Below are 25,725 nucleotides of genomic sequence, written 5' to 3' on the forward strand. Positions count from 1 at the left end.
ATATAATGAAAGAATAAATTTATACAAGAACAAGGCAACATCAAGGACTACCAAAGAAAACTGAACAAGCTACAGAGCTTTCCCTTCACCTATCAAAAAAACAGCAGCTATATGCAAGGTTACATCAAGGAATGCCAAAGAAAAAACAAGACTATCTTACAATTACTCAAGACAGCTTCCATAATTAACTTCCAAATATTCTAAAGTATGGGCTGTAGCAAACTTGGCTAGAAAAGAGGGGTCAGGACATGGAGTACTGTAGTAAGCCTCATTCCGCTTATTCCAAATCATCTAGAAAAGAGGGGTTAGGACGTGGAGTATCATAGTAAGCCTCATTCCGCTTATTCCAAATCATCTAGCTGGTTGTGAAAAATATTGCAATCTCTGGGTCATTTTTCCTTACATCGAATAGTTAGCTTCAAGAATATGTGTGCTTCTGTTGAAGGGGAGCCAAGGGATTGGATTAAGGAGATCAAAGATGAGATTAGTTATTTGAGATTGAAAAGTATTAACATTGATGTCAGCTTAACCGACATAAAATTGAATTAAAGAGCAAGATTGAAGATCTCCTTTCTTAGTAGGCTGGAGTGGGAGATTGTTGTCAGTCCAGCCCACTTTAGTGGCCAAGTGAGCCACGTGACTTGGAGTCCTAATTTTCCTAGGAGAAGTATTAGGCAGCTAGGGTTATTAACTGATGCATATGAAAAATATATGCTTTGTGATGTGTGTGGGCCGCATTGTAGAAAATAAAATAAAATAGAAAAAAAAGGAGGGGCAGCCGTATAATAAAGAGTGAGGTGAAGAGTATCCTGGTGTGGCAAAGAAAAAGAACAGCAGCCAAGCATTATTGTATTTGGTGTGGATCTAAAGTTAGGCATAAACTTGAGAGGATATTGTTTTTAATTTGATAATAGTAAAATCACTGTAGCTCTGTGGAATTTGGTGGTTATTTTTTTTTGACGTATATTTTATTTTTGCATTTCATAGATCTGATAATTTAATGTATATTCCCTTTAGAAATAGCATTACAACTCAAGGAATTTTCAAAATAAAAAAGAAACCATCCTTGCCATATTTACTCTCACATGAAAAAATGTCATTCGTGATCAAAACAAACAAGTGCATATTACACTCAAAAAGCTTTCATGCGTAGCATGTAGAGATCCTACTAGTAATCTCCAAGGCATGACATACCCATGGATCTATGATTCAGACTTGTTTCCTACACATACACTCAAAAAAATGAATTTACTGCACATCTAATGCATTGCTATAAATAAATACAAACATAATTTCAACTGTGAAATCATTCAGGTTAGAATATATCACTTACATAAGAGATAAAAGGGCAGAATACCCAAAGTTCATAAAAATACAGTATCAGCAATGAGTCATTGGACAAGAAAAACCTTACTCGACCAGCCATCTGCATGCTTGAATTGGTAAAAAAAATCCCCACATTTTAGTTCCACCCATTTATCAAACAACTGGGCACCATTTGATTCCAACTTTGCTCTCATACGATATCTTTATTAAGGGCTGCAAAAGTTAATCAGCATTCACAAAGTGAACCGCTGTACCACCTCAGGTTCACTCTTTTGCCATGCATACCCTGACAATAAATTTAGCAAGGGCTCTAACACATACGTGCTCATTAGAGATTCAATGGCTGTAACTGAGAGCCTGGAGAGCTCCAATGTGTGTACTGATTGCAACAGAAAGGAAGCAAAGAATCAACTGCTCTCTGTGTTAGCATACTTTACGTTATTGCCTTTTGAAATAAAACCATCCTTCCCGGACTGCAATCCCAGGGCATTAGCAAACATCCTCTTTGCAGCTCCCAAATGCTCCTTTTTCAAGTAGTCTTTATCAACTCCATTCCCACTACTTCCATTCTGAGATATGCTCACATGCGGGGAAATCTTGTCATTTAGCTTTTGGGGCGTGTTGCTTTTACTTAATGATAATCCACTCGAATTTTTATCATTGCTCTTCACTCTACCATAAAAATTCATATTTTGGTGTGATGAGAAAATAGTCTGCTGAGATGCTTCCAATGCATCTGTTTGCCCACAATGCTTATTGCAATCCCTAATAGTAGCAACCTGATTGTTTGGATTGATTCTGTGGCCTAGGGCATGAGCAATCATTCGGCGAGCAACCATGGGAACATTTCGTGGCTTCCGCTTGTCAGGTTCATTAACATCTCCCGAATCCACTGAAAATATTCGGTTACGAGCAGCAAAATAATCTGCTCTTCTCTCCTCAAGTGAATGTTGAAATGAGGGTATATTTGTCTTCAATGCTGAAGCAAATGCAAAATGTTTAGGTCTCAACAATTAGTCATTTAACAACATTGCATGTTCCAGAACAAGATAAATGGATATCAATATTGGACTTAATTGGTCAACTTGTTCATAAAATAAATAAATAAATAAGGAATCATGCTTCCAACTGTAAGATGGTATTTGGTTTCATTAACTATGGATAAAAGAACATCAGACTAAATTTTGCTCCATTACATGGACGCTACAAAATGGTTGACCTCTCCATTTTTTTATTCAACTTGATGTTGAATAAAAGATGAGGTATACTACTAGTTAATCATAAGGCTTTGTCATTTACTTTATCTAACTGCTACTTTGTTGCGAGGATGGTAAACAAGGATGTGGAGCGTACACTAATACATATACACTTCAATGTACTAACTTATGATTTTGCCAAGTCCACATGCAAACAAAGAGAGAAATCCCTCTGAGACATCAATGGCATGTATTTAAAAACAAAAAAACAAAAACATTCTCTTTTTAGCTCTAACCATGAACACTATAGAGCTATCAAGCAGTTAAAATAAGGCATCCAGATGCAAAAAAAATGAAAGTTGCAGTTTTTTCAACACCAAAATGCATTAGTTCCAAATACTTCACAACAAAGTAAAAGGTGTTATAATTCAAACTTCCAACTAAAATTATGAAGGCCAATTGCATAAATTTGACTGTAGCTGAGGCTTATTCTTTTTTTAATAACTGTAGCTGAGGCATTTCACATACTCAAAAAGTAAACCATCATTGCTGCCAATTTAACACTATTTTTCACATCTTTTTCACACTTTCAAATTCTTTTTAATCCAATATAGATATTGATAGATATTAGCATATGCTTTCTAAACTTGAGAATAATGTAACTCATTTCACAAATGATATATAGAGATTGGTTGTCAACAATATGACAGGGGAGGTTCAATAACCTGAATTATGTTTTGAGGACAGGAAAAAGGTTACCTGGCAAAGCTTCTGTTCTCCTCAACAATTGATGTGACATTATTGGAGATTGAGGCTCTTCATACTGCCACAAAATGTCACTAACAAGGATGGAAGGTCTGCAATTTGAATATGTAGATTATTTAGAAAAGACATTTAATGAGCACAGCAAGAGCCCAATAGCTAGACTATTTAATAATGTGCAATATCAATAAATGTTTTGGTTTCAGGCCACATGTTATATTTTCACTAAACTATAGTTCAAAGCTATATATATATATATGTATGTCTATAGAAAATTTCATAGATTTTCTAAAATAATTTGCTAGGATCAAATGTTGATGTCTCAAATGGCATGACCAGTTTGGTTGTTATGATAATTTGCATACCTTTTAACACGTTTCCTTTGAGAAAACAAAACTAATAATAATAATAATAATAATAATAACCTCCTGATTAGATTAGAAATTCAACTCTATATAATTGATTAGATTCCTCGACTGATGCACACTTCTAATTTTCAACCTCCAACAAAATCTATCCTCACCTTAACATCTTTCTATGACAGAATCAACCAATACTAATCTACAATAAGTCAATCCACTATCTATTTTCTATGGAACTGTATACTCGGTTTTTTAAGTAAAAAGATTATTGGGAAGTACAAAAAGGGGTACAACACAAGTAAACAAGAAAGCCACTTCTGGGGGTGGTTTAGCCTGCCAAATGAATTCACAAGGTGACTTAATAACCTCCCCACCCCTTCTTTTACTTCTAGAGACCGATTAAGTTTTAACACCAAACTTTTGTTTCTTACACAATGACCATGTCATCATTTCCTTCATAACCCTTCAAATTTAGCAAACCAACACAGGTTTAGAAATAAGTTTGAAGACTCTATTTCCAATATCGTATACCAAAGAAGTGGAATTGAAAAGCATAAACAAAACTTTGGCCCAATCATCATGTCTCTTCCCTCCACCATGCAAATAGAGCCATCCACCTTATCAATGATGAAAATCAAGACACAAAATAACTACCACCATCAGACCGACAAGAACATTTAAGCTCAATAAGGGTCTCTAAATTGCCTTTAAAAGTAAACAATTAGAACTAGTAGGTCGTAATAGGTATTTTGTTTTGTCAAAAGTTCACCTGTTTTCTTCCAATCAAATCCTCACCTCAATCAGAATGGCATGATGCTCCTAGATATCCTCACATCTTCATCCACAAATTTCTCATGCCAAGTCTCCAAGACACCTTTTGAGAGATAAACAGAGCACCTAATGAGCACAAAAGAGTGGGAAAACTAAATACCACAGATCACTTGTAAGTTGCAACTGGGCATTGCATCAAAAGGTGATCCAAGGACTCTCCATCTCTCTTGCACATTATTCAACTAGTCACACTAAATAAGAATTTTACATACAATTGTCAATCATTCATTTTAGTTTTAAAGTAATATTTTTTTCCTATCACTTAGAAGTCATATTTCAAAATTATTTTGTGTAAGATTGTTGTTTGTACCCATGGCTTACAGAAAAGAAGATTTTCATTTTAGTGATCCTAATAATCTATTACCAAGAATCTTACAAAAAGTATCATACACATGTTTTAAAGATTATTAACACTCTTAAAACTTATATGCAATGCTGATATAACCTTGCAATGAATATTTCCTTCCTTTTCCCATTCAGATTCTTGGATTCACCATTGATCACATAAATTTCGAACTATAAGCTTAAAACTTTTTGGCATCCACCTCAACAAGTGCAACTTGTTTGCTATCACACATGGGACAAAAAGCTTTTGATTTATACCAATCACAGGTATGGTTTTGCACCACAAAATGATAAAGCTGATCTTTTTAGGTCTAAATACTCATTGGCCTGTCTTTTATGCTTTCTAAAAAGTGACAGAGAGCATGAAAATGAATAAATTCTTGGTTTCTCAAGTGATGAAGCATTCCTTCTAAGCATCATTGGAACCTGACAACACATTACCAAGATACTAATCTTTGTGCAAACAACTTAATGCCTTAAATCCAAACACCTTTAAGTCAACTGCACTGCACATTCTACTGCAAGTTATCCAAGAAGCTCAAAGAAAAGCCAGCTCATGTACCAACGAAATCTTATAATCGCATTCAAATTGATGCGGAATTGGTGTTTCTCTCTAGGCTACTTCAAGTTATTTCGTGTCTTAGTTTCATGTTTTTTTTTTTTTTTTGATAAGTAATAAAGATTTATTGAAATCAAAAAGAGAGAGACACCCAAGTACACAGAGAGTATACAGGAGTGAACATATCAAAAGTGAACATTACATAAATCAAGTAAATCCAAAATAGAAGAAAAAGGTTGGTTTCTCCACACAAAGAACCAGTCCAATAAGATTCTGAAGAATAGAAGCTTGAGATCAGGCATGGAACGCTCATTGTCTTCAAAACACCTACTATTTCTCTTCTTCCAAATACACCACATCAAACAATGAGGAACAACCTTCCATATATCTCCATTATGATGGCGACCAAATCGACCTTGCCAGCAAGCAAATAGCCCAACAACAGACATTGGCAAAACCCAATAAACTCCAAATAAACCAAAAACCATATCCCACAACTCCAAAGCAATCGGGCAATGAAGGAATATATGGTCAACAGATTCACTATTACTCTTGCACATATAACACCAATCCAAAATGTAAACCTTTCTTTTCCTTAAATTGTCAATTGTCAGACATTTCTCCAAGGCAGCAGTCCATACAAAGAAAGTCACTCTAGAGGGGATCTTTTGCTTCCAAGTGCTTTTCCAAGGGAAAAACTGCTTACTATGGCCAACTAGAAGATGGTAGCATGCACTAACCGTGAACCCTTTACTCTTACAAGGCAACCATCTCTTCTCCTCCCCAATCTCCCTTACAGGAGTGCTATAAATGGTATTTATGAAACTCCTGAAATCTTCCAATTCCCGATTATGCATATCCCTACAAAAAAGAATCTCCCAATGGAGGACTCCATTGGTGTACCTCATTAGATCCGCCACACTTGCCTCTTTGATACGACATATCCTATATAATTCAAGATAGCAATCTGCAAGAGAAGACATTCCACACCAATGATCTAGCCAAAACTGCACTTTTGATCCATCTCCAATTTCATACAAAATAAACCGAGATAAAGAGGGCCACCCCTTCTAACATTTTTCCACAAACTAACTCCATATGGACCAGAGAAAGAGCTAGAACACCAACCACCCCAATCATAACCATACTTCACCTCTATCACTTGACGCCATAGAACATCCCTTTCTTGCCCAAATATCCTTAACCACTTCCCTAATAAAGCTACATTGAAGGTTCTCAGGTTCCTAATCCCCAAACCACTTGAAGAAAGCGGAGTACACACCGTAGACCAATCAACCAGATGAAATTTGGGCTCATCCCCTAGGCCACCCCACAGAAAGTCCCGCTGAAGTCTAGCAATTCGGTTGGCCACAAAAGCAGGAATAGGGAATAAAGAAAGAAAACAAGTAGGAAAATTTGAGAGAGTGCTTTTAATTAAAGTGACTCTACCTCCCTTGGATAAATATAATTTTTTCCAACCTGCTAATTTTCTTTCCATCTTCTCTAGAATTGGATTCCATATTAACTTGTCCTTAAATTTTGCCCCTAAAGGAAGACCCAAATATTTCATTGGGAGAGACCCTTGCTTGCAGCCTAAGACAGCCACTAAAAGATCAATGTTATGAACTGCCCCCACAGCCACCAGTTCAAACTTACCCAAATTTACCTTCAGACTAGACACAGCCTCAAACCAAATGAGCACCATATGGAAATCAGCATTTGATCAATATTAGCATCACAAAAAATTAGAGTATCATCAGTGAAAAGGAGATAGGAAACCACCAAAGATCTTCTAGCAGAATCACCTACACTAAAACCTGACAAACGACCTTCATGGACAGCCTTATCCAACATTCTACCGATGGCTTCCATAACCAACACAAATAACAAAGGAGACAAAGGATCACCTTAGCTCAACTCCCTTGAACTTCCAAAAAACCCAAGGGAAGAACCATTAATAAGGATAGAAAAATGAACCGTTGATAAACAAAATGAAATCCATCGCCTCTACTTATCAGGAAATCCACAACGCTCAAGCAAATGTGTAAGAAATCCCCAGTTCACATGATCAAAGGCTTTCTCTATGTCCAATTTACATAACAACCTTGGCTGACCAAACTTCAATCTACTATCAAGACATTCATTAGCAATAAGAACGGAATCAAGAATCTGCCTAGTTAGAACAAAGGCATTCTGAGGTGTTGAAATGATCTCTCCTAAAATCATGCGAAGACGAATAGCCAAAACTTTAGCAAGTATTTTATAAACCCCCCCAACAAGGCTGATAGGCCGAAAGTCCTTTACTTCCACTGCTGTAGCTATTTTAGGAATGAGAGCAATGAAAGTTTCGTTCAAGCTTTTTTCAAACTGACCTGTAACATGGAAATGGTGGAACACAGCCATGATATTTAATTTGAGAATCCCCCAGCAAGCTTAAAAGAATGCCATCAAAAAACCGTTTGGCCCAGGAGATTTATCCTCATTAAACTCCTTGATAACTTCAAAAATCTTAGTTTTCTCAAAAGGTCTCTCTAACCAATCCACATTATCCCCTGAAATCCTTGAAAAATCTAATACATCCAGGAAAGGTCGCTGCTCTTATTGCTCAGAGTATAGGTTCATATAGAATTGTTCAATATGGTCAGCAATCCTATCCTGGCTGGAAGACAGCCCCATCCATCATAAGGTTTTCAATACAATTATTTCTTCTATTAAAATTAGCCATCCTATGAAAAAACCTCGTATTGGAGTCGCCCTCCTTTAAATACAACACTTTGGACTTTTGTCTCCAGCTAATCTCCTCTAACAAGGCTGCCTTCTCAAGCTCCGCACAAAAAGACGCTTTTTCCAATTTTTCCTCCTCAGATAGAGGTTGATTATCCTCTTTTACATCTAAAGCATTCAACTTACTCCATAATTGCTGTTTCTTGACAGTAATATTGCCAAAATCTATTTCGTTCCACTTCTTTAGATCCATTTTTAGAGCAGTCAACTTCTTGGCAAGAATATAACTAGGAGTCCCTTGAAAATAGTAATTCTCCCACCAGGACTTCACCTTGTCTAAAAACCCCTCCGCCTTCAACCACATATTCTCAAAACGAAAAGGAATTCGCCCTCTTCGATGACTCCCACTCTCCAAAAGAATTGGGAAGTGATCGGATAACACTCTAGGAAGCCTTTTTTGGGAGAAATGAGTGAAATAATCTGCCAATACCGGAGAGAAGAAAAACCGATCTATTCTAGAAGCTGAAGTGGAGTTAGACCATGTGTAAAGACCTCCCTCCAAAGGATTATCCATTAGCTCATGAAGAGATATAAAATCTAAAAAATCATTTATGCAGCGAGTAAATCTTCCCGCCCCTAACCTCTCCGAAGGAAAGAGGATAACATTAAAATCACCTCCTAAACACCATAGAAAATTCCACCAACTGTTCAAGCCTACCAATTCCTCCCACATAAATTGATGCTTCCTGTTCAAATTTGGACCATAGATACCTGTGAAACCCACTCAAATTGGTCACTGACATTTTTTGAACCTACACGAAATCGAAAAATGCCCCACTACTTCCTCTATCTTTTCAACCACCCTTCTATCCCACAAGCAGAATTCCACCAGAAGCACCCTTTGAACCCAAATATAACCAATCTATGTAAGGACAACTCCATACACTTCTAATAAGTCCTCTTGTAACCCATTCCAATTTTGTCTCTTGCAAACAAACGATATCAGCCCTCCAAGAATGAAAAAATTACGAACCTTGAGCCGTTTTTCCTTCTCATTCAAACCTCTAACATTCCAAGATAAAATCTTCAAATTCATTGGGAAATAATTAGAGCCCTTTCCTTACTATTACCAATGCGCCTTAAAGAAGCTGAACCATAATTGACAGAGCTAAATAAACCCCTCAATTCCCTTATTCCTTTCCTCCCTAAGCTCTCCACGGCTTTTTCAATTTTTTCCTTAATAGCCCTTTGCTGTAACTCAGCTTCAATAGCCAACAGGAAATTGGTTGCTGGCTCTTCCAACCTTTGAGTGATGTCCCAAGAAAATCATCAAAACCACTGAATTTTTCCTGAAACAATTCTGAGTAATTGACCTTACCCAGCAATTTCTCCACATCCAGAGTTGTTGACCCTTCAGAAATATCCAAAACACCCACAGGCAAAGAGAAAGCCAGTGGTTCGACATTTAGAGGTGGTGAAGATTCAGTAAACTGAAAAGCATCCTCAGAACTAATATCTGAAACCCAATCCTCCACAATAACATCATCCCCTTTTTCCAGTTCTGAATTTATCTCCTTAGATTCTGATGACACCCCTGATACCAACACCAACTAATTCGAGTCATCCACTCCGACAACGGCATATCTTGGTGGCAAGGAAATTTGAATCGAAATTCCCCCATTTCTTGATGACGTCGTCTGTATGCTCATGGATGATTCGGTGGATGTCACGTTGCAAGGCCACATCACCATCAGAACACAGGGACTCATCCACGGAAGCCTCGGAACACAGAGACTCAGTCACGAAAGCATCAGAATTGTTGAGAAACATCTCGATGCATGTCAGTTCCATGTGGGTCAGAGTTAGCTTACCCACCAGAGAAGTTTTTGTTGCTGCCGAAGTGATTAGGTGAGAGGGAGGAACTTGCGAGGAGTACTTAGAGTGTGGGTGGGTCTGATATTGTGCCAAGGTGAGAGGAATAGTGGGCTGAGGAGGTTTGGGCTGCCATTTAAAAACAAGTTTATGTTTGGGCTTATTATGGTCAATGGGCTTTGGGTTTGGAACTTGGCCAACTGAAGGGACAGGTTTTTGTTTGGGCTTATTATAGTCAATGGGCTTTGGGCCCACTTCATTAACCTCAGACCACACTATAGCCCATCTCCCATCTAACCCAAGCTCCATATGCATAAAAAGATCCAAGGATAGCTCAGATTTGATCCTGTCACTTTCAATTCCCTTTATTGTTGACAAATCCTTCGCCCTGAGAAGCTCCCTCTGTCCTAGAGTATGTACCTTGCAGGTATCACGGTGATTACGGCTAAGATCTAACAAAAGCTTTGCACCAAGTTGTTCCCTCTGTACTAGGATACTTTTCTTGCAGGTATTACGGTTGAAATCTAACAAAATCTTTACCCTAACCAATGCAGATTTATTCTTTCCTTCAACTCCTCCACCACTAGTGTTTTTCCGTTTCCTTGCCACCACCGACGCATGGGATATTGAGGCATCTCTATTGGGAATACCTGTGGTTGCTTTGCCTTTATTTTTTGCACCGCCATGGTTATGAGGTTTGTCAACCACCACCGCCGCCTCAGTCTTTGGTGCACTCTGTATTCTATGAAACGATCCCTGACTTGTAAGAGAAGCTAGTTTTAAAATTTTCCTCAGGTTTAGGCCAAAGCCGTGCCAGCCACTACCCAACCTTCCCTCAGGTATCACTATGTTACCCTTCCATCAACCATGAAGAAGTTCAAAAACCATTAAAAACGTGCCATGGGCGTTGGACCCCAATTGAAGGATGAAAACAATATCACCCTCTCCAAATGATCTTGCATAATGACCAGGTGATTGCTTTGAAATTAATTCCTCCAAGTGGAACAAAAATCGGTTTGCACTCTCCTTCCCCATAAAAACAGAGCGCATTGAGGTATGGCCTCTCTCAAAGATCCGTAATAAGAAATAAGAAACACCTTCCTCAACTGAAACCTCAAATGTTTTTGATTCAGTGAAGAAAAAAACAGAGCCTCCCATATTGAAAAAGAAATCAACAAATGAAGCATAAAAAACACACACAAAAAAGCAGGACAGAAAAATCTATAGCTAATTTGAGGTAGCCAGGCCTCAAACTCTCTGTTTTTCCGAGCTAAGAAACACTCTTAGTTTCATGTTTCTTATTAATTATTAAACTACAGATTTAATTTTCTTTAAAATTAGGACTCTAGGGTGTTCTTGTAATTGTAAGATTAATAGGTATGTGCTGTAGAATAGTCCATTGAGCCTTATTTTGGGTCAAGTCATGTTATTCTGTCTTGCATTGCTGTCTTTAGGTCCGTCTGGTTGTGCGTTAAGAGCTGCTCTAAAGCTCTTTCTGGACTAAAGGGGGGGGGGGGGGGGAATGTTGCTTACCCACTAAAAACGTGTTGGGTCCTCTTGAAGCTGGAAATAGCTTTAAGACTAAAGCTGAAATTTGGATCTGTTAGGAAAACACTAAATAGTTTTCAGTTAAAACTCTATATCACAAAAGCCCTACTACTAAAGCACTACAGTTAAAGCTCTACTTCCTCTAACAATGCCAAAATGGCATTTTATTTGGTTTAAAGCTTATTCTACCATTACGACTACGGATCATAATAGGAGAAGGATTACTACAGGTCTAAGTGTTTGTTTGGATGAGCAGGGGGCTGAAATTAAGCTGTTTATTCATCCCATGTACAATTTTTTAAAGTTTTACTTTTTCTAGGTACATCTGTGCTTTTTTTTTTTATAAGTAGGTACAGCTGAACTTTTGCCAACTTTTTTTTTAAACCCAATTAGCCAATGAAACTAAGCTCCCCCAAATTTTTTTTTTTTTTTTGATAGGTAATAAAAGTTTCATTGATAGGAAAAGTACAATGTGTTTACCATAGTAAACCCACTATACTTGAAATGAATACAAACAAATCAAAGGGCAGAGCTAACAAAAATAAGGAAATTAGACATGGAAATACAATGCGTAAGACCCCAAATATGGGGCCACTCAAACAAAGTCCTAGATAGCAAAGACTTCAATAGATCTACAGGTCTCTCAATGTCTTCAAATGTTCTAGAATTGCGTTCCTTCCACATATTAATCACATAAGACACGTCAGTACCATATTCAAAACATTTGAAGAAAAGGTCCCCAGCCAATTTTATCCAAGCAAAAAGAAGAGAAACAATTGTATTCAGCATCACCCACTGAACTCCAAACATAAGGAAGACTTCACACCACAAAGCATGAGCAAACTTACAATGAAGCAAAAGATAATCCACAATTTAATCATCACAACGACATAAGTGACGCCAATTCACAAGAGGCAATTCTTCTTAACAAGGTTATCTATTGTAAGAATCCCACCCCTAGCAGCAATCCATAAAAAGAAAGACACCCTTTTAGTTACCTTAACACACCAAATGCTCTTCCAAGGGAAAGAAACAGAAGGGGCATCCAATAATGAGTTATAGAAAAAGCACACATCAAAAACACCACTACGAGTCAAGTACCAAATCAGGGTATCATCACCCTCCCCCCTTGGTATTTTGGAGGAAATATGCTCAAAAAAAGAGTAAAATCTCTCCAATTCCCAGTCTTGAAAGTCACAACAAAAAAGTAAGTTCTAGCTCCTACCTCCCCCATTTGGTGTAGTAAAAATCAGATCATAAAGCCGACTTCTTGACCACAGCATAGGCAAATAAGTCCGGATACAAATCTTTCAAAGAACTAGGACCACTCCAGGGTCGTACCAGAACCGAATACGAATACCCTCTCCTGCCACACTCACCACATGACCAAAAAAACTCTCTGCACCTTTCCTAATGTTCTTCCACATCCCACAACCATGTGTCCCTTTAACAACTCTAGTGCACCAACCTCCACTAGTCTCCCCATATTTGGTGGCTATAACTTGAAGCCATAAATGAGTGACTTCATTCCCAAAATGCCATAGCCACTTCCTAAGCAAAGCTTGGTTAAATAGTCTAATCCTCTGGATCCCCAAACCACCTACCTCCACTAGCCAAAAAACCTTTTCCCAAGCAACAAGAGGATATTTAAAAACTTCAGTTGATCTCTCCCAAAGGAAATTCCTTTGAATCTTTTCTAATTTGTCCGCCACATGTTGCGAAATAGTAAACAATGATAGATAATGAGTGGGAAGACTCAATAGAGTGCTCTTCAATAAGGTAAGCCTACCCCTTTTTGACAAATATAATTGCTTCCAAACTGATAGCTTTTTCTACATCCTTTCTATAATAGGGTTCCAAATTGAAGAATCCTTATAGTGAGCCCCAAGAGGCATACCCAAATAAGTCATGGGCAATCAGCCAACCTTAAAACATAAAATACGAGCTAGAGCCTCTAACAAAATCCATCAAGATTCCATCTCTCTGAACCTTCATCAATATTTTAAGCTTTTAGACCTAAACCCTCGCCTTTTTCCTAGATTTTGGTCAGCTAAGTCTCTCAAAACACCTGTGTAAAGCCCCTTTCTTGCTCCAACAGCTGTCTGCCAGATTTGATATGAGAGTTCTCTGTCATACATCAATTTGGTATCAGAACTTGTTCCAACATTCCCTATTCATCATTTAACCATACTCAATGCCATGTGTTAAGGTCATCCTGGCTTTCTTCACCACCTAAACTCAAATTCTATTGCCCTCTAAGCATCTTCAACTTAATAATTATTACTAGACTTCATGCTCTTCTTTTAAATTATTAAAAATATAATCTTTTTGCAGATCAAAGCCTCCTTAACTTCTCGGAAATGAATTCATTCTATAGCTTTGAATTCCATATTCAAAGTTGCAGCTGGATTTATTCATTAGAAAGATTCAATTCAATACATGTACCCACAAGTGTTATATTAGATTTGAATTAGATTTCGGATCAATCTATTAAAAGCATTCATTCTCTTTTGATAGGGAAAAGGACTCATTCTCTTTATTTATTGGAGGTAGAACCAATCAATATTTCTTTTCTGATTCATCTTTAGAGTTAAATGCCTCAGTCATGAATTGTTTTTGGTCCATTTTGCAGGAATAAAAAGAAAAAAGTAAAATCCTTATGATAACTAGATCTTTTCTTGCTTTGACATTTATTTACTAAAAATATCCATTTAGCTTCACTAATTTTGTGTGTATGGTACCCAATCATCACTCATTTGTCTTTTTTTTTTCTATATGAGTAATGAAAACAATATATATTAGAATGAAAAACAAACCCAGTACACTGGCGGTGTAATAAGGTAGAAGTACAATCAATTCAAAATACAAGGTGGAGAAAGAAAAGAAGCACTCCAATCGAACAGAGTACGAAGGAAGAGGGCTTTAATTTCAAGGATAGTCCGTTCACATCCCTCAAAACTTCTGGCATTGGGAGAAAAAAAAAAAAAAAAAAAAAAATCTTCCCATCGAAAGGCCTTATTACCATTTTTGAAAGGACAGCATGTAAAATTTCTAGTCAATAAGCACAAGTATTCACATACATTGATGTATCTGAGCATCTCTCCAAAACTAAGTGCCGATCATCACCTTCACCAACAGATGTGTGGGAAAATCTAGCACAAATAAATTAATCATTAATATTAACAGAAGAACACTGGATAAGTAATATGTTCTATGTAAGCCATAGAGTAGTTCCATGAGATGAGAGAGATTGGGATGTACTCCATAATCAATTTAGATGCCCTTCAACAAAAGTATCAAAACAATACTATAAATCATCTAGCAAACAGGAAAAATTTGAAAGAAAAATACCCAAATATTTCTGAAAGGCGATGCAAGAGAAGACGGTTATATGCATTCATTGGTTCCAACTCCAGGACACCATCAGAACTGCAAGCCAACATTATTTTGTTAGTATTCTCAACAAAAGCACAATCCAGGGTATCCTTCACATAACTTCAGGCAATAAATCCTAACCATACAACAAGAAGATTTACATAGCAGAAACAACAAAAATTACATCACCAACACGGCAACACCACCAGTAATACAGATGCAACAAAATACCAACCAAAACTACAAGATTTTCTCTAGTCCCCACTCCCCCTCCATTTGAGCAAAAGAACTGGCAAATTTCATTAACATAGGCATGGAAGCACGCGCACACACACGAGAGAGGGTGAGAGAGGCCCTTTCTGGCTAATCAACTAGCGTATAATGGCCAAAAACATGCAAGGCATGGAAGCACACACACACACATGAGAGAGGGGGAGAGAGAGAGAGAGAGGCCCTTTCTGGCTAATCAACTTGTGTATAATGGTCAGGCAAGAGGTTTAAGTGCAAAAGGACATATTATTAATGTAAGTCTACCTGGTATCATCCTGAATGAAGCTGACCAAGGCCTCTTCCACTGAGAGAACAAGATGCTTGGAAGGAAGATTGTCCTTGACAAGGAAAGCCAGTTCCTCAACCTATATATTGGCAATACACAAATTGGTACAGAATGAGAAAAAATTCAAACATTTATTTCAAAACAATAAACAAAAATAATGAAAAATACATTCTAGATTTGTTTTTAAAGAATCTCAAATATTTATTTCAAAACAAAAAGGGGGGAATCCTTTTCTTTATGAATAAAAAAACTTTATTGGAAAGAGGAAAATTCAGTACAAAACAAAAGTGATATACTGAGTGAGTAAAAGTCATGAAAAATTACAGCTTTTGATTAAATGCATAAATTCATAAAAATTATAAAACTATAAATAAAATCATAAACATCTGAAACATGTTCAATCTAGAACAAGTCCAATGACACAAATTATTAAATTGTACAGCCAATGGAGTATAATATTTTTATCAGTCCAGCGAAGTTGTACTAAAACCAAGCAGAGCTACAGAAAAGTGAGATCAAAAGTGTAATTTTTTTATGGAGGAAAAGAAAAGAAGGAAATAAAAATCACATTAACTTGCAATGAGAGGATATCAAAACTTCATTTAAGTTTCCAGTTCCACAACCTGTAAGTACACCGCACAGAGATCAAAGCCCTAGTCATTGGAACGCAAGTAGGGAGAGAGAGAGTTAAACAGAATATGTTCTCACATGCTTGGCATAGACTATATCCAAATGGATTAATGATTCAAAATGAGGTTCCATGGACCATGCTTTTTGCAAATGATACTATGTTTGTTTATGAGACTATATAGGAAGTTAACTCTAATGTGGACCAAGTAAACTAAAATTGGAAGTTGACTCTAATGCGATTCCCTTATTTTTAATATGAAGTATTTTGAGACAAATAAATTTGTTTGATAAGTATAATTAGGAGACGAATAAATGCGCAAACTTTCCAGAATATTGGTAATAAAATTGAAGCTTGTACCCAATAGCATTGTAGCTCAACTATCTCCTAGTGTTTCCAATAGAGACATCTTGAGTTTAAATCCCCTTCTCCCCCGACTATTAAATGATCAAAAAAAAAAAAATTATAATTGAAGCTTGTATTCCAAAGGTCGCACTATGATTGGATAGTGATCACTCTATTCCACAAACTTCTTGAAGTTCCTTGATCTTTTTAAATGTAAATTTTTTCCCCGTTTTTGGCTTTTCCTCTTGTATACATCCTTGTACTAGGGTTGCACCCCTTTTTGCTCTATGTTAATAAAATTGATAACTTACTAAAAAATTTGGAAGTTTGGAGAGATACTTTATAAGGGCGCTTTAGGCCGAGTAGGAGTAAATTTGAGTACATAAACTAATAAAGGTAGAATAGAGATGGGTGGATACTTCATGATATAATTTTGTATATGATACATGTTATCAACCTCAGTTAGTTAATGAGGATACATGGAGCCAACCCCAATTTAAGTTTTTGATAAGTAATAAAAGTTTTATTGAAGATAAAAAAAAAATATATATATATATATATATATATCAAAAAAAACTTTATGCTTGTTATATTACGAATTATCCCATATTAAATAGTTAGGAAATGGTGAATTTCATCATTTAACCATTATTCTAACACTACTCCTCATGTGCAAGTCCAAACTCCCCCTTAATAAGGGAGGTCCAACACGTGGAATTTTTAACATTTTAAATGGGAGGGTGGGTGGAGACAGCAATCCAACTCGAAACTTCTTCTCTAATACTATGTTGTCTAAGTAAATGTATTCAAGGTTTTAAGCTTAAGCTATCAAAAAAGGGTAAGTTTGACCACTTAACTATAATTCTAACATCCCCCTCACATGTAAGCAAAAACTCCCCCTTAAGAAATAGGGCTAGGGCCCAACACATGGAACTTTTAACATTTTAAATGGAAAGTAAAGTGGAAACAAGGATTAATCTCAGGACCTCCTACTCTAATACAAGGTTAAATTACCAATCGTCCAAAAAGTTTAAGCTGTTAAGAAATGAAGAATTTAATCATTTAAACATAATTCTAACAATGCTTACAATGGTGAACACAATCTAAAAGAGTTTTGGACTCGCAAAATGGATGTACAATGCGTAAAACCCCATGCCCAAGACCAAATCAAACAAAGTACAAATCAACAAGGGTTTCAATTGATCAAGAGATCTCTCAACATCCTCAAACATACGACTATTCCATTCCTTCCGCACTATCCACATCAAGCATGCCGGCATTAGATTACATACATCCAAGGAATGTTTCCGAAACCAACTTCCAACCACATAATAGGGTTGCTACAGTCAATGGCATCACCTACTACATCTGATCACCCACATAATAGAGCTAACCCATAAGACACACACAACTAGACCTTTAAAACCATACAACTTTTACTTTAATAGGACTTCACATGTGAGCCCCATAAAATAAGTCTTGAGACAACTTTGCAAAGTAGTAACAAATTAATCTTCCATGGCTGCATCAATGGAAGAAATGTCTCTCTTGAAAGGGGGAAGACTCATGCCCATAAGGAGCACTTTGATGAGCTTACCTGCTTATTTCATGTCCCCATTCACAATGTCGATAAGTGTGGCATAAAGGCTCACGAAATTACAATGTGATTTCCTATGGGGAGGCATGGGAGAGGGTGGGAAAATTCATTTGATCAATTTGAAGTTGGTGTGTTCTCTGTTGCGTGTAGAGGCTTGAGTATTTGGAAGTTGTGTACCTTCAACTTTGCTTTATTAGGAAAATGGCTATGGCAGCTTTACTAATGAGATTGATCACCTTTGGAGGTGCTTGGTGGTGGTGAAATAAGGAGAGCTAGAAGGAGGTGGGACTTCAAGCTTAGTCAATTACTCACAAAGGATTGGAATTTGTACAGGAATTAGGGAAGCAGGAGGATTAAATTAGAATTCAGGGCAGAAGGAATGTGTGGTTCTAGTTTGAATTATGGTGCATGGATGAGGTATTAAAACTTGAAAGATTATTTCTGAAGTTGTTTAAAAGTGCATAAACAAATTAGCAAGAGCATGTGATTATATGGAGGTTAACAAGGGTTACAAATTGGAATCCCATTTTTTTTTTTTTTTTGGATAGGTAAAAAGTTTATTGATATCTTAAAAGGGGAACACCCTAGTACACAGGGAGTGTACAAGGGGTCAAACAATCAAGAACAAAAATTACAAGCATCTAAGAAATCAAGAAAAGATAAAAATGATTGGTTCCACAAAGCAGCCAACCAATCCATTAAAGTTCTAAAGAAAAACAGTTTCAAGTCTGATATGGATCTCTCCTTATCTTCAAAGTATCGACTATTTCTCTCCCTCCAAATGCACCACAATAAGCAATGAGGAACTATCAACCATATATACCCATTTCAATGACGGCCAAATCTGCCTTGCCAACATGCTAGAAGCCCCACTATAAATTGCGGCATAACCCAGCTCACTCCAAATAAACTAAACACCATAGCCCACATATCCATTGCAACCAGACAATGAAGAAGAAGATGATCAACCGATTCACCATTACACTTGCACATATAGCACCAATCCAATATCCAAACCTTCCTTTTTCGTAAATTGCAATCGTTAAGCATTTCCCTAAAGCAGCAGTCCAAACAAGGAAAACTACTCGAGAAGGAATCTTCTGTTTCCAAATGCTTTTCCAAGGAAAGCAATAGTCATTAGAGCCTACTAAGAGATTATAATAATCCTTAACCATGAAGCCCTTCTCTCTGTCAAATTTCCAGCACACCTTATCCTCAACACACCCTCTCACCAAAGCACCATATATGGTATCCATGAAACCGGCCAGTGCCTCTAGTTCCCAAGCATGCACACCCCTGGAAACTTACATCCCAAAACAGAGTTTCATTATCAAGCTTCATAATCTCACCCACACTAACCTCCTGATCTTGGCAAAATCTAAACAATTCAGGACAGCTAACTGCAAGAGATGTTTCACCACACCTATGGTCTTGCCAAAATTTCACCCTAGACCCATCCCCAATATCATATAGAATGTGGCGAGAAAAAGAAGGCTATCCTCGACTAATATTTTTCCACAAGCCAACATCATATGGACCATTAGTAGGCCTAGTACACCAACTACCCCATCCACAGCCATATTTCACCGCTATCACTTGCCTCCAAAGGGCAGCCCTCTCCATCCCAAATCTCCATAGCTACATCCAAGGCAAAGCTTCATTAAAAATTCTTACCTTCCTTATCTCCAAACCACCCATAGCAATGGGAGTGTAGATAGTAGCCCATTTAACCAAATGGAATTTTGCTTCATCACCAATGCCACCCCATAAGAAATTCCTTTGAAGTTTCTCAATTCAGTTAGCCACAGAACCAGGAATAGGAAATAAAGATATAAAATAAGTGGAATCCCAATTTTGAGAAGCAAGAATAGGAAATAAAGATAGAAAATAAGGGGAATCCCAATTTTGTGAGGCAGGTTCAAGATTGGGACTTGGAGTAGATTAACACTCTTCAATTTGTTCCATTCTTTTTTATTAGTAATTTTATTGAAAAGGAAAAGGGACGGTCACATATAAAAGATGTGAAACAATCCCTTTCCAAAGAATACAAGCACAAAGACAAAAAAAAATCTATAAAATCAATGAATGACAACGGAATGCCACCCAAGGCAGTCAACTAATCATACAAGGACCTCAAAAGAAACTCTTTGATTCCAAAATTAGGCTGTTCAACACATCAAAAAGCATCCTATTTCTTTCAAACCAAAGATTCCACATAACACAGTAAAGTATGGCTTGTGAAACCTTAGCAGCCCTATGGAGACTAGAATCGTCGTTGCCAACATTACATGAGCTCAATCACAAATTATATCATCACCGAAACTACCCTAAACAATGCAAAAACAAAAGACCAAATATCTGTTGTAATATCAATGAAGCAGAGAATGTGCAACAAATTCCCCACTACTTTTACACATACAACACCAACCAACAATCAATAAGTGCCTCTTGTGGCGATTATCAATCGTCAAAACTCTCCCTAAAGTTGTTGCCCACACAACAAAATTCCACATTCCATGGCACCCTAGCACCCCAAATGCTCTTCCACGGAAAATAGTGGCCTGTGGAACCCCTAAGGGCATTGTAAGATGACATAACCTCAAATATCTAACTCCTTGCTGGCATTTACAAAGCTTGATCTCCACCATAAAATGAAGGTATATTCTATTAAGATAGAGAGTGTAATGAAAGACAAAGCTGGTTTGAAGCTGAATATGCACGGTAATTTTATTTCCGATCTTATTATGAGGGTTTGAGAAGGGACTTATAGTACAGCTTTTCCTTGGAAAACTATTTAGAGAATGATGTCACTTAGCCACCTTCAAATGTGGCATTTTTTGTATGGACAATGGCTTTGGGGAAAATTTTTACGGTTGATAATCTCTTATTAAGATAGAGGTGGGCACATGTTTATGAGCAAACCAAACGGTGAGACCAGAAACCAATTGTAATTACATTGCTCATTCACTAGGAAGCTGTGAGCTTTCATATTTGTGTTGTTCATAGTCAATTGGGTGATGCCAAAGTAGGTTGAGGAGCCACTGCATTCCTGTAGAAGGAAGTCTAACTCTTTAAAAGCTAGGGTTTGGAATGATGTTCCATTACATATCATGTGGACTTTATGGAAGGAATGAAATAGGTGGATATCTGAGAGGGAAGAAGTGTCAATTTTGTGAATAACAAATCAATGCTTGTCAGCATTTTATTGAGCATCATCAGATGAAAGCTGACCTTTTTTGCATTGTAGACTAAGGATTCATTGCATATGTACATGATCATAAGTGTACACCACACAGCTCACAGCTGAGTATCGAGTATCATAAGTTTACTACAACTGTGCCTCTGATCCCAGTGTAATATTATTTCTATCTATACATCTTTACCCATCACAAAAATAAATAAATGATAATAATAATAATAAAATAAAACTTCATATACACAATGTGGATTTCTCATTAGCTCAATTAGTAAAGTCTATCATCGTCAAGTAAGAAATTTGGGGCTCAACCCCACTTACACCAAAAACCAATTAGCATAATCATTTTATTTATCAAAAAATTAAATTAAATAGCTTCTTAGACACAATTCATACTCAATTAAACTCCACAGAGTCTTATATCTAACTACTTCAAGAAGATTGTGACCATTGGTTATATCCATAATCATAAACAACCATTTTATCTTGACTAATCTGAGACAACAAATGCACTTAATTGTTGTTAAAAGTCATTCCTATGTTCCCAGTCAACCATCTCAACATCCCCAAAAAATGATTTTTCACTAAAAAAAATTGATTTAAAACCTTTTTTATTTCTATTTGCTGATATCATACATTTCAAATTGACTAATCCAATTTTATATCCTAAAAGCAATTCCCATTTATATTATTTTCTGTTACTGCTAATTTTTATTTTTATTTTTTAATCTTTTGAAAAAATAAAACAGAGAACACCCACATAACCCTGTAAATTTAGCATAACACAAACAAATTTACAATTTATTAGCAAAATTCCTTAAGACCCAGTTCGAATATTAGCAATACAATTCATTAAAACTCTAAATAAATTGTAATTAATTCAAACAAAAGCCACAAAGCTTTAAACAAATAAGAAAAATTAGACCATAGAAATCGACAGAGAGAGAGAGAGAGAGAGAAAGAGATGTACCATAGCGAATTGGGTCATGCTCATGTTAAAGCAGGGCAACAAAACTCAAAAAAGAATTTCTGGGAAAGCGTGATACGAGCCGTTGTATGAGAGAGAGATATTGTTGATTGAAGGCGTACAAAGATTCTAAAGATACAAATATATATATTTATATATATATATATATTTTCTTTTTCTTTTTCTTTTTCTTTTTTTGTTTGTTTTATCAGCAAAAAAAAGGCGTACAAAGATTCTGAGATACAAACAGAATACGGGAAATTTCTTAGCTGTCGTCGCAGCCAATAGAGAGAAGACACATCACTAAAAAAAATATATGACATCAATTTACTTGCCACATTATTCTAACTCATCCACAAATTTTAATATCGTTAAGAGCATTTACATCAAGAATGCTAATCCCATCCTTCATTAAAAGTTATCATGACTTTTGAGTGGAGTTGTGGTGTGCTTTTGTATTAGAACTCATTTTCCTCTCCTTTGTGTGTGTGTATTTGTTTCTCAAAAAAAAAAAAAAAAAAAATTAAGAATGCTAAAAAAATATAGCATTTAGCATTTCAAAACATTATTTTATCTATTTTAACACTTCACTTTAAAATACACCCAATATCAAAAGTTTTTTTTTTTTTTACCACTTCATTAAAATATCATTTATTTATTATATTTTATTCTCACCACCCACTTGATGTCACCACCCAAGCCTCCACAAACGCACATAACCAACAGCCTCAACCCACCAACACAACCAACCTCAACCCATTGCCCTCAAACCACAACACAACCAACCATTGGCCTTAACCCACAGCACAACCCACGACACAACCATCGCTTTCTCCCTCTCATCTCTCTCGACCTCAACCCACGGCACACCAACCACCAAACCCACCATTGTTACCCAGTAACCCAGCAAGACCCATCAAGTAACACCACCAAGACCCATCGAGCAATACCACCCATTGCCATCACACATGTTTTAAGGATTTAGCTCTAGTGGCCACCACATGTGATTCTCCTTCCCTTCTTCTTCCATTCTTTAGATCAGTTTCTACGCCTAAAACCCACCACAAAACCCCAGTGAAAACCCACCCACCACCCCAGCTAATGGACTAAGTAATTACCCTCATCCAAGGAAACCAGCCTAGACGAAGATAGAGCATGAAAGCTACCATTTAATACCCCGACGGTTACACATCTGTAAGAAGACCATTAAGGGCCCTAATAAAGGCCAAATTGAAGACCAGAGACGTTATCTAGGCTCTCCTTAAACTACCATTTAAGGAGAGCAACGGCTTCTAAAGAAAGCCAATATATATATATATATATATATAAACCTACAGAATCCAAGAGAAGGTACAGATATTCTACTCAATTAAAATCTCTACTACTGAATTCTCTACATCTCAAAAGTCATATTCATTGACTTTATCATCGGAGACTCTATGGCTGGCACCACACTGGTGACCACCCTGAGTGGACCAAATTATTCTTTTTCCTAAACCTTGCAAGAACCTGGACGAACTCATGTTGATCCATCTGGACGAACTTACTCACTGACGATTTCCGCATCATCATCGGCAACCTAACCTCTCCAATTTCAACCCTAGCCAAGAATGCCAACCATGCCGACTCAAGGATGCCAACCACTAATTCAAGGATGCCAACCACTATAGATGATAGCTCACTGTAGCTTAATGTCAAAAATTATAGCATTTGAATTCTTTGATGTAGTGTATTTTTTTGTGTTGGTTATTATTAATAGCATTTTATAATTTTGACGTGAATGCTCTAACCCTTTCCATTAATCCTATCCTCTATTCAAATTTCAAAATTTCATTTGGGAATTGAATTGGCAGGTTGGCAAGAGATTTCACAAGGTAAAAAGCTTTCAAATTTTATTATTTTTGGGAATTCTCTCTCTGAGATGGATCTCCCTATTCATCATCATCAATCATCACTATTTGCTGCCGTTTCTTTCCATTGCAACATTGGCAACACTTAAGCTTTGTTTCTATTTCATTTGTCCCCACCCCTACAACTATCTCATTGCTTTTAGTTTTTTTTTTTTTTTTTTTTTTTTTTTTTTTTTTTTTTTTTGGTGTAATTGCCTTCTTAGCTCAATATTAGTTGGGTTAAGTTCTTGTTCCCTTTCTTTTGTTTAATATTGAATGGGTCAAGCTTTAATCATACTCCTTTAGTAGCACTTTGTTGGAATCTTAGGTTCTGTAAAACATGAACATGAATTTTAGATTTGATTTATATTTAAACTTTATCAATTGTTAAATATGAGGAATATTTTTTATTTTTGTTTCTTATAAAAAAAAAAAAAGTTTTTGTCTTTGTTGGATTTGATCTGATTGGATAGTTTTTGGAATTGAATGGGATCAAAAGTGCTAGATCTAGGCAAAACATCAACCTCCCACATTTATTTATTTATTTACTTTTTGGTGACATAGAAAGTGTTTGTTGAAATGCTACATAGAGTTTTGCTTTGGTCTAAACTTGTTATGGCTTTGTTTCCATGTTTATGTGGTGCTGCTTTTTTTAATTTTGTGAAATCCGGTGTAGGAGCTGTCTCTAAGGGTAAAAGATTTATTTTTTGAGCTCTTCTTTTATATCATCTTAGTGGAGGGGAAAAAAAATTCTTTAGTTGTGTTTTTTTTTTTTTTTTTTTGGAGCACTTTTTTATCATGGCAAAGGGAAAAGAGATGTTGATTGTAAAGAGACTATAATAGGTAGGAAGTGCAAAAATGTTGGTGAACCTCTTTTTATCTTTACTTTAGCATGTCATGTTTCTATTTTAATTTACATCTTTGAATCAATTTCTACCAAGGGTCTATTTGACATTTGCTTATTTTGTTAAAATTGAAAACTTTTTTGTTGAAAGTACTGTAAATAAAGGTAAAAGTTAGCTGAAATAATACAGTGAGACTCATGAATAATACCAAAAAAGTGCAGTGGGGTTCATGAATAGTAGTAAAAATAAGTTGAATAGTAAATAAGCTGGCTTTTTAATTTGGAGCCAAACGCACACCAAGTAGGGAAAAATTATTTTGTACGTCTAATGTATTGCACATTCTCACATAAATCTATTGGATCCATGCGTAGGACTTACATGTGGACTGTGGAGTGTTTGGTTGATCAGAAAATGAATAAAATTTGGTCAAAATAGATGTCAATAATCTACCGTGGGTTGTATTATCAAAGATGGGAGCAAATGGAACCCACATTTGATTTATTTCAATTTTTTAGTGAATCTTTTAGAGTATGCTTGCTTGCAACTAGTGCTTATAGAACTCATAAACAAGAAGTTAGCCCTATGAAAATCCTCCCTGCTCCTACCATTTTTGCACTTTGGCCATTGGTGACCCAAACTTGCATTGCAATGGCATTGGCAATGTTGAGTGGTCGCAATTGCAGTTTATATGGAAATTGATTAACTAGGCTTTTTAAAAATCTAAAGTTAGTCCATATGAAACTAATAACCAATGCTTGTAATATTTTCTCGGCTTTTGCTTGGTATAGGAATTCATACATCA

The 25,725-nt window shown here is 36.4% G+C and overlaps 1 protein-coding gene across 1 annotated transcript; it reads right to left on the bottom strand.

The window, feature by feature from the left end:
* Positions 1-1,234: 1,234 nt before the first annotated feature.
* LOC115991801 lies at positions 1,235-22,425 on the bottom strand. The gene is made up of 6 exons (XM_031115733.1): positions 22,193-22,425; positions 15,435-15,535; positions 14,877-14,954; positions 14,606-14,677; positions 3,282-3,379; positions 1,235-2,305 (listed from the first exon to the last, which is right to left on the bottom strand). Exons 1-6 carry the CDS (start codon positions 22,214-22,216, stop codon positions 1,734-1,736), a joined length of 945 nt encoding a protein of 314 aa, XP_030971593.1. The 5' UTR covers positions 22,217-22,425; the 3' UTR covers positions 1,235-1,733.
* Positions 22,426-25,725: the final 3,300 nt, after the last annotated feature.

This window comes from Quercus lobata, chromosome 1 (genome assembly GCF_001633185.2).
Source record: "Quercus lobata isolate SW786 chromosome 1, ValleyOak3.0 Primary Assembly, whole genome shotgun sequence".
Classification (NCBI taxonomy): Eukaryota; Viridiplantae; Streptophyta; class Magnoliopsida; order Fagales; family Fagaceae; genus Quercus; species Quercus lobata.

What these genes read in the sequence shown, in the direction of transcription:
- LOC115991801 (XM_031115733.1), bottom strand. Translation starts at nt 22,216, where the DNA reads ATGAGCATGACCCAATTCGCTATG. An exon ending in CGCCTTTCAGAAATATTTGG is followed by an intron (nt 14,678 to 14,876) that starts GTATTTTTCTTT and finishes TATTTGTGCTAG; the next exon opens with ATTTTCCCACACATCTGTTG. An exon ending in AGATGCTCAGATACATCAAT is followed by an intron (nt 3,380 to 14,605) that starts GTATGTGAATAC and finishes TTCAAATTGCAG; the next exon opens with ACCTTCCATCCTTGTTAGTG.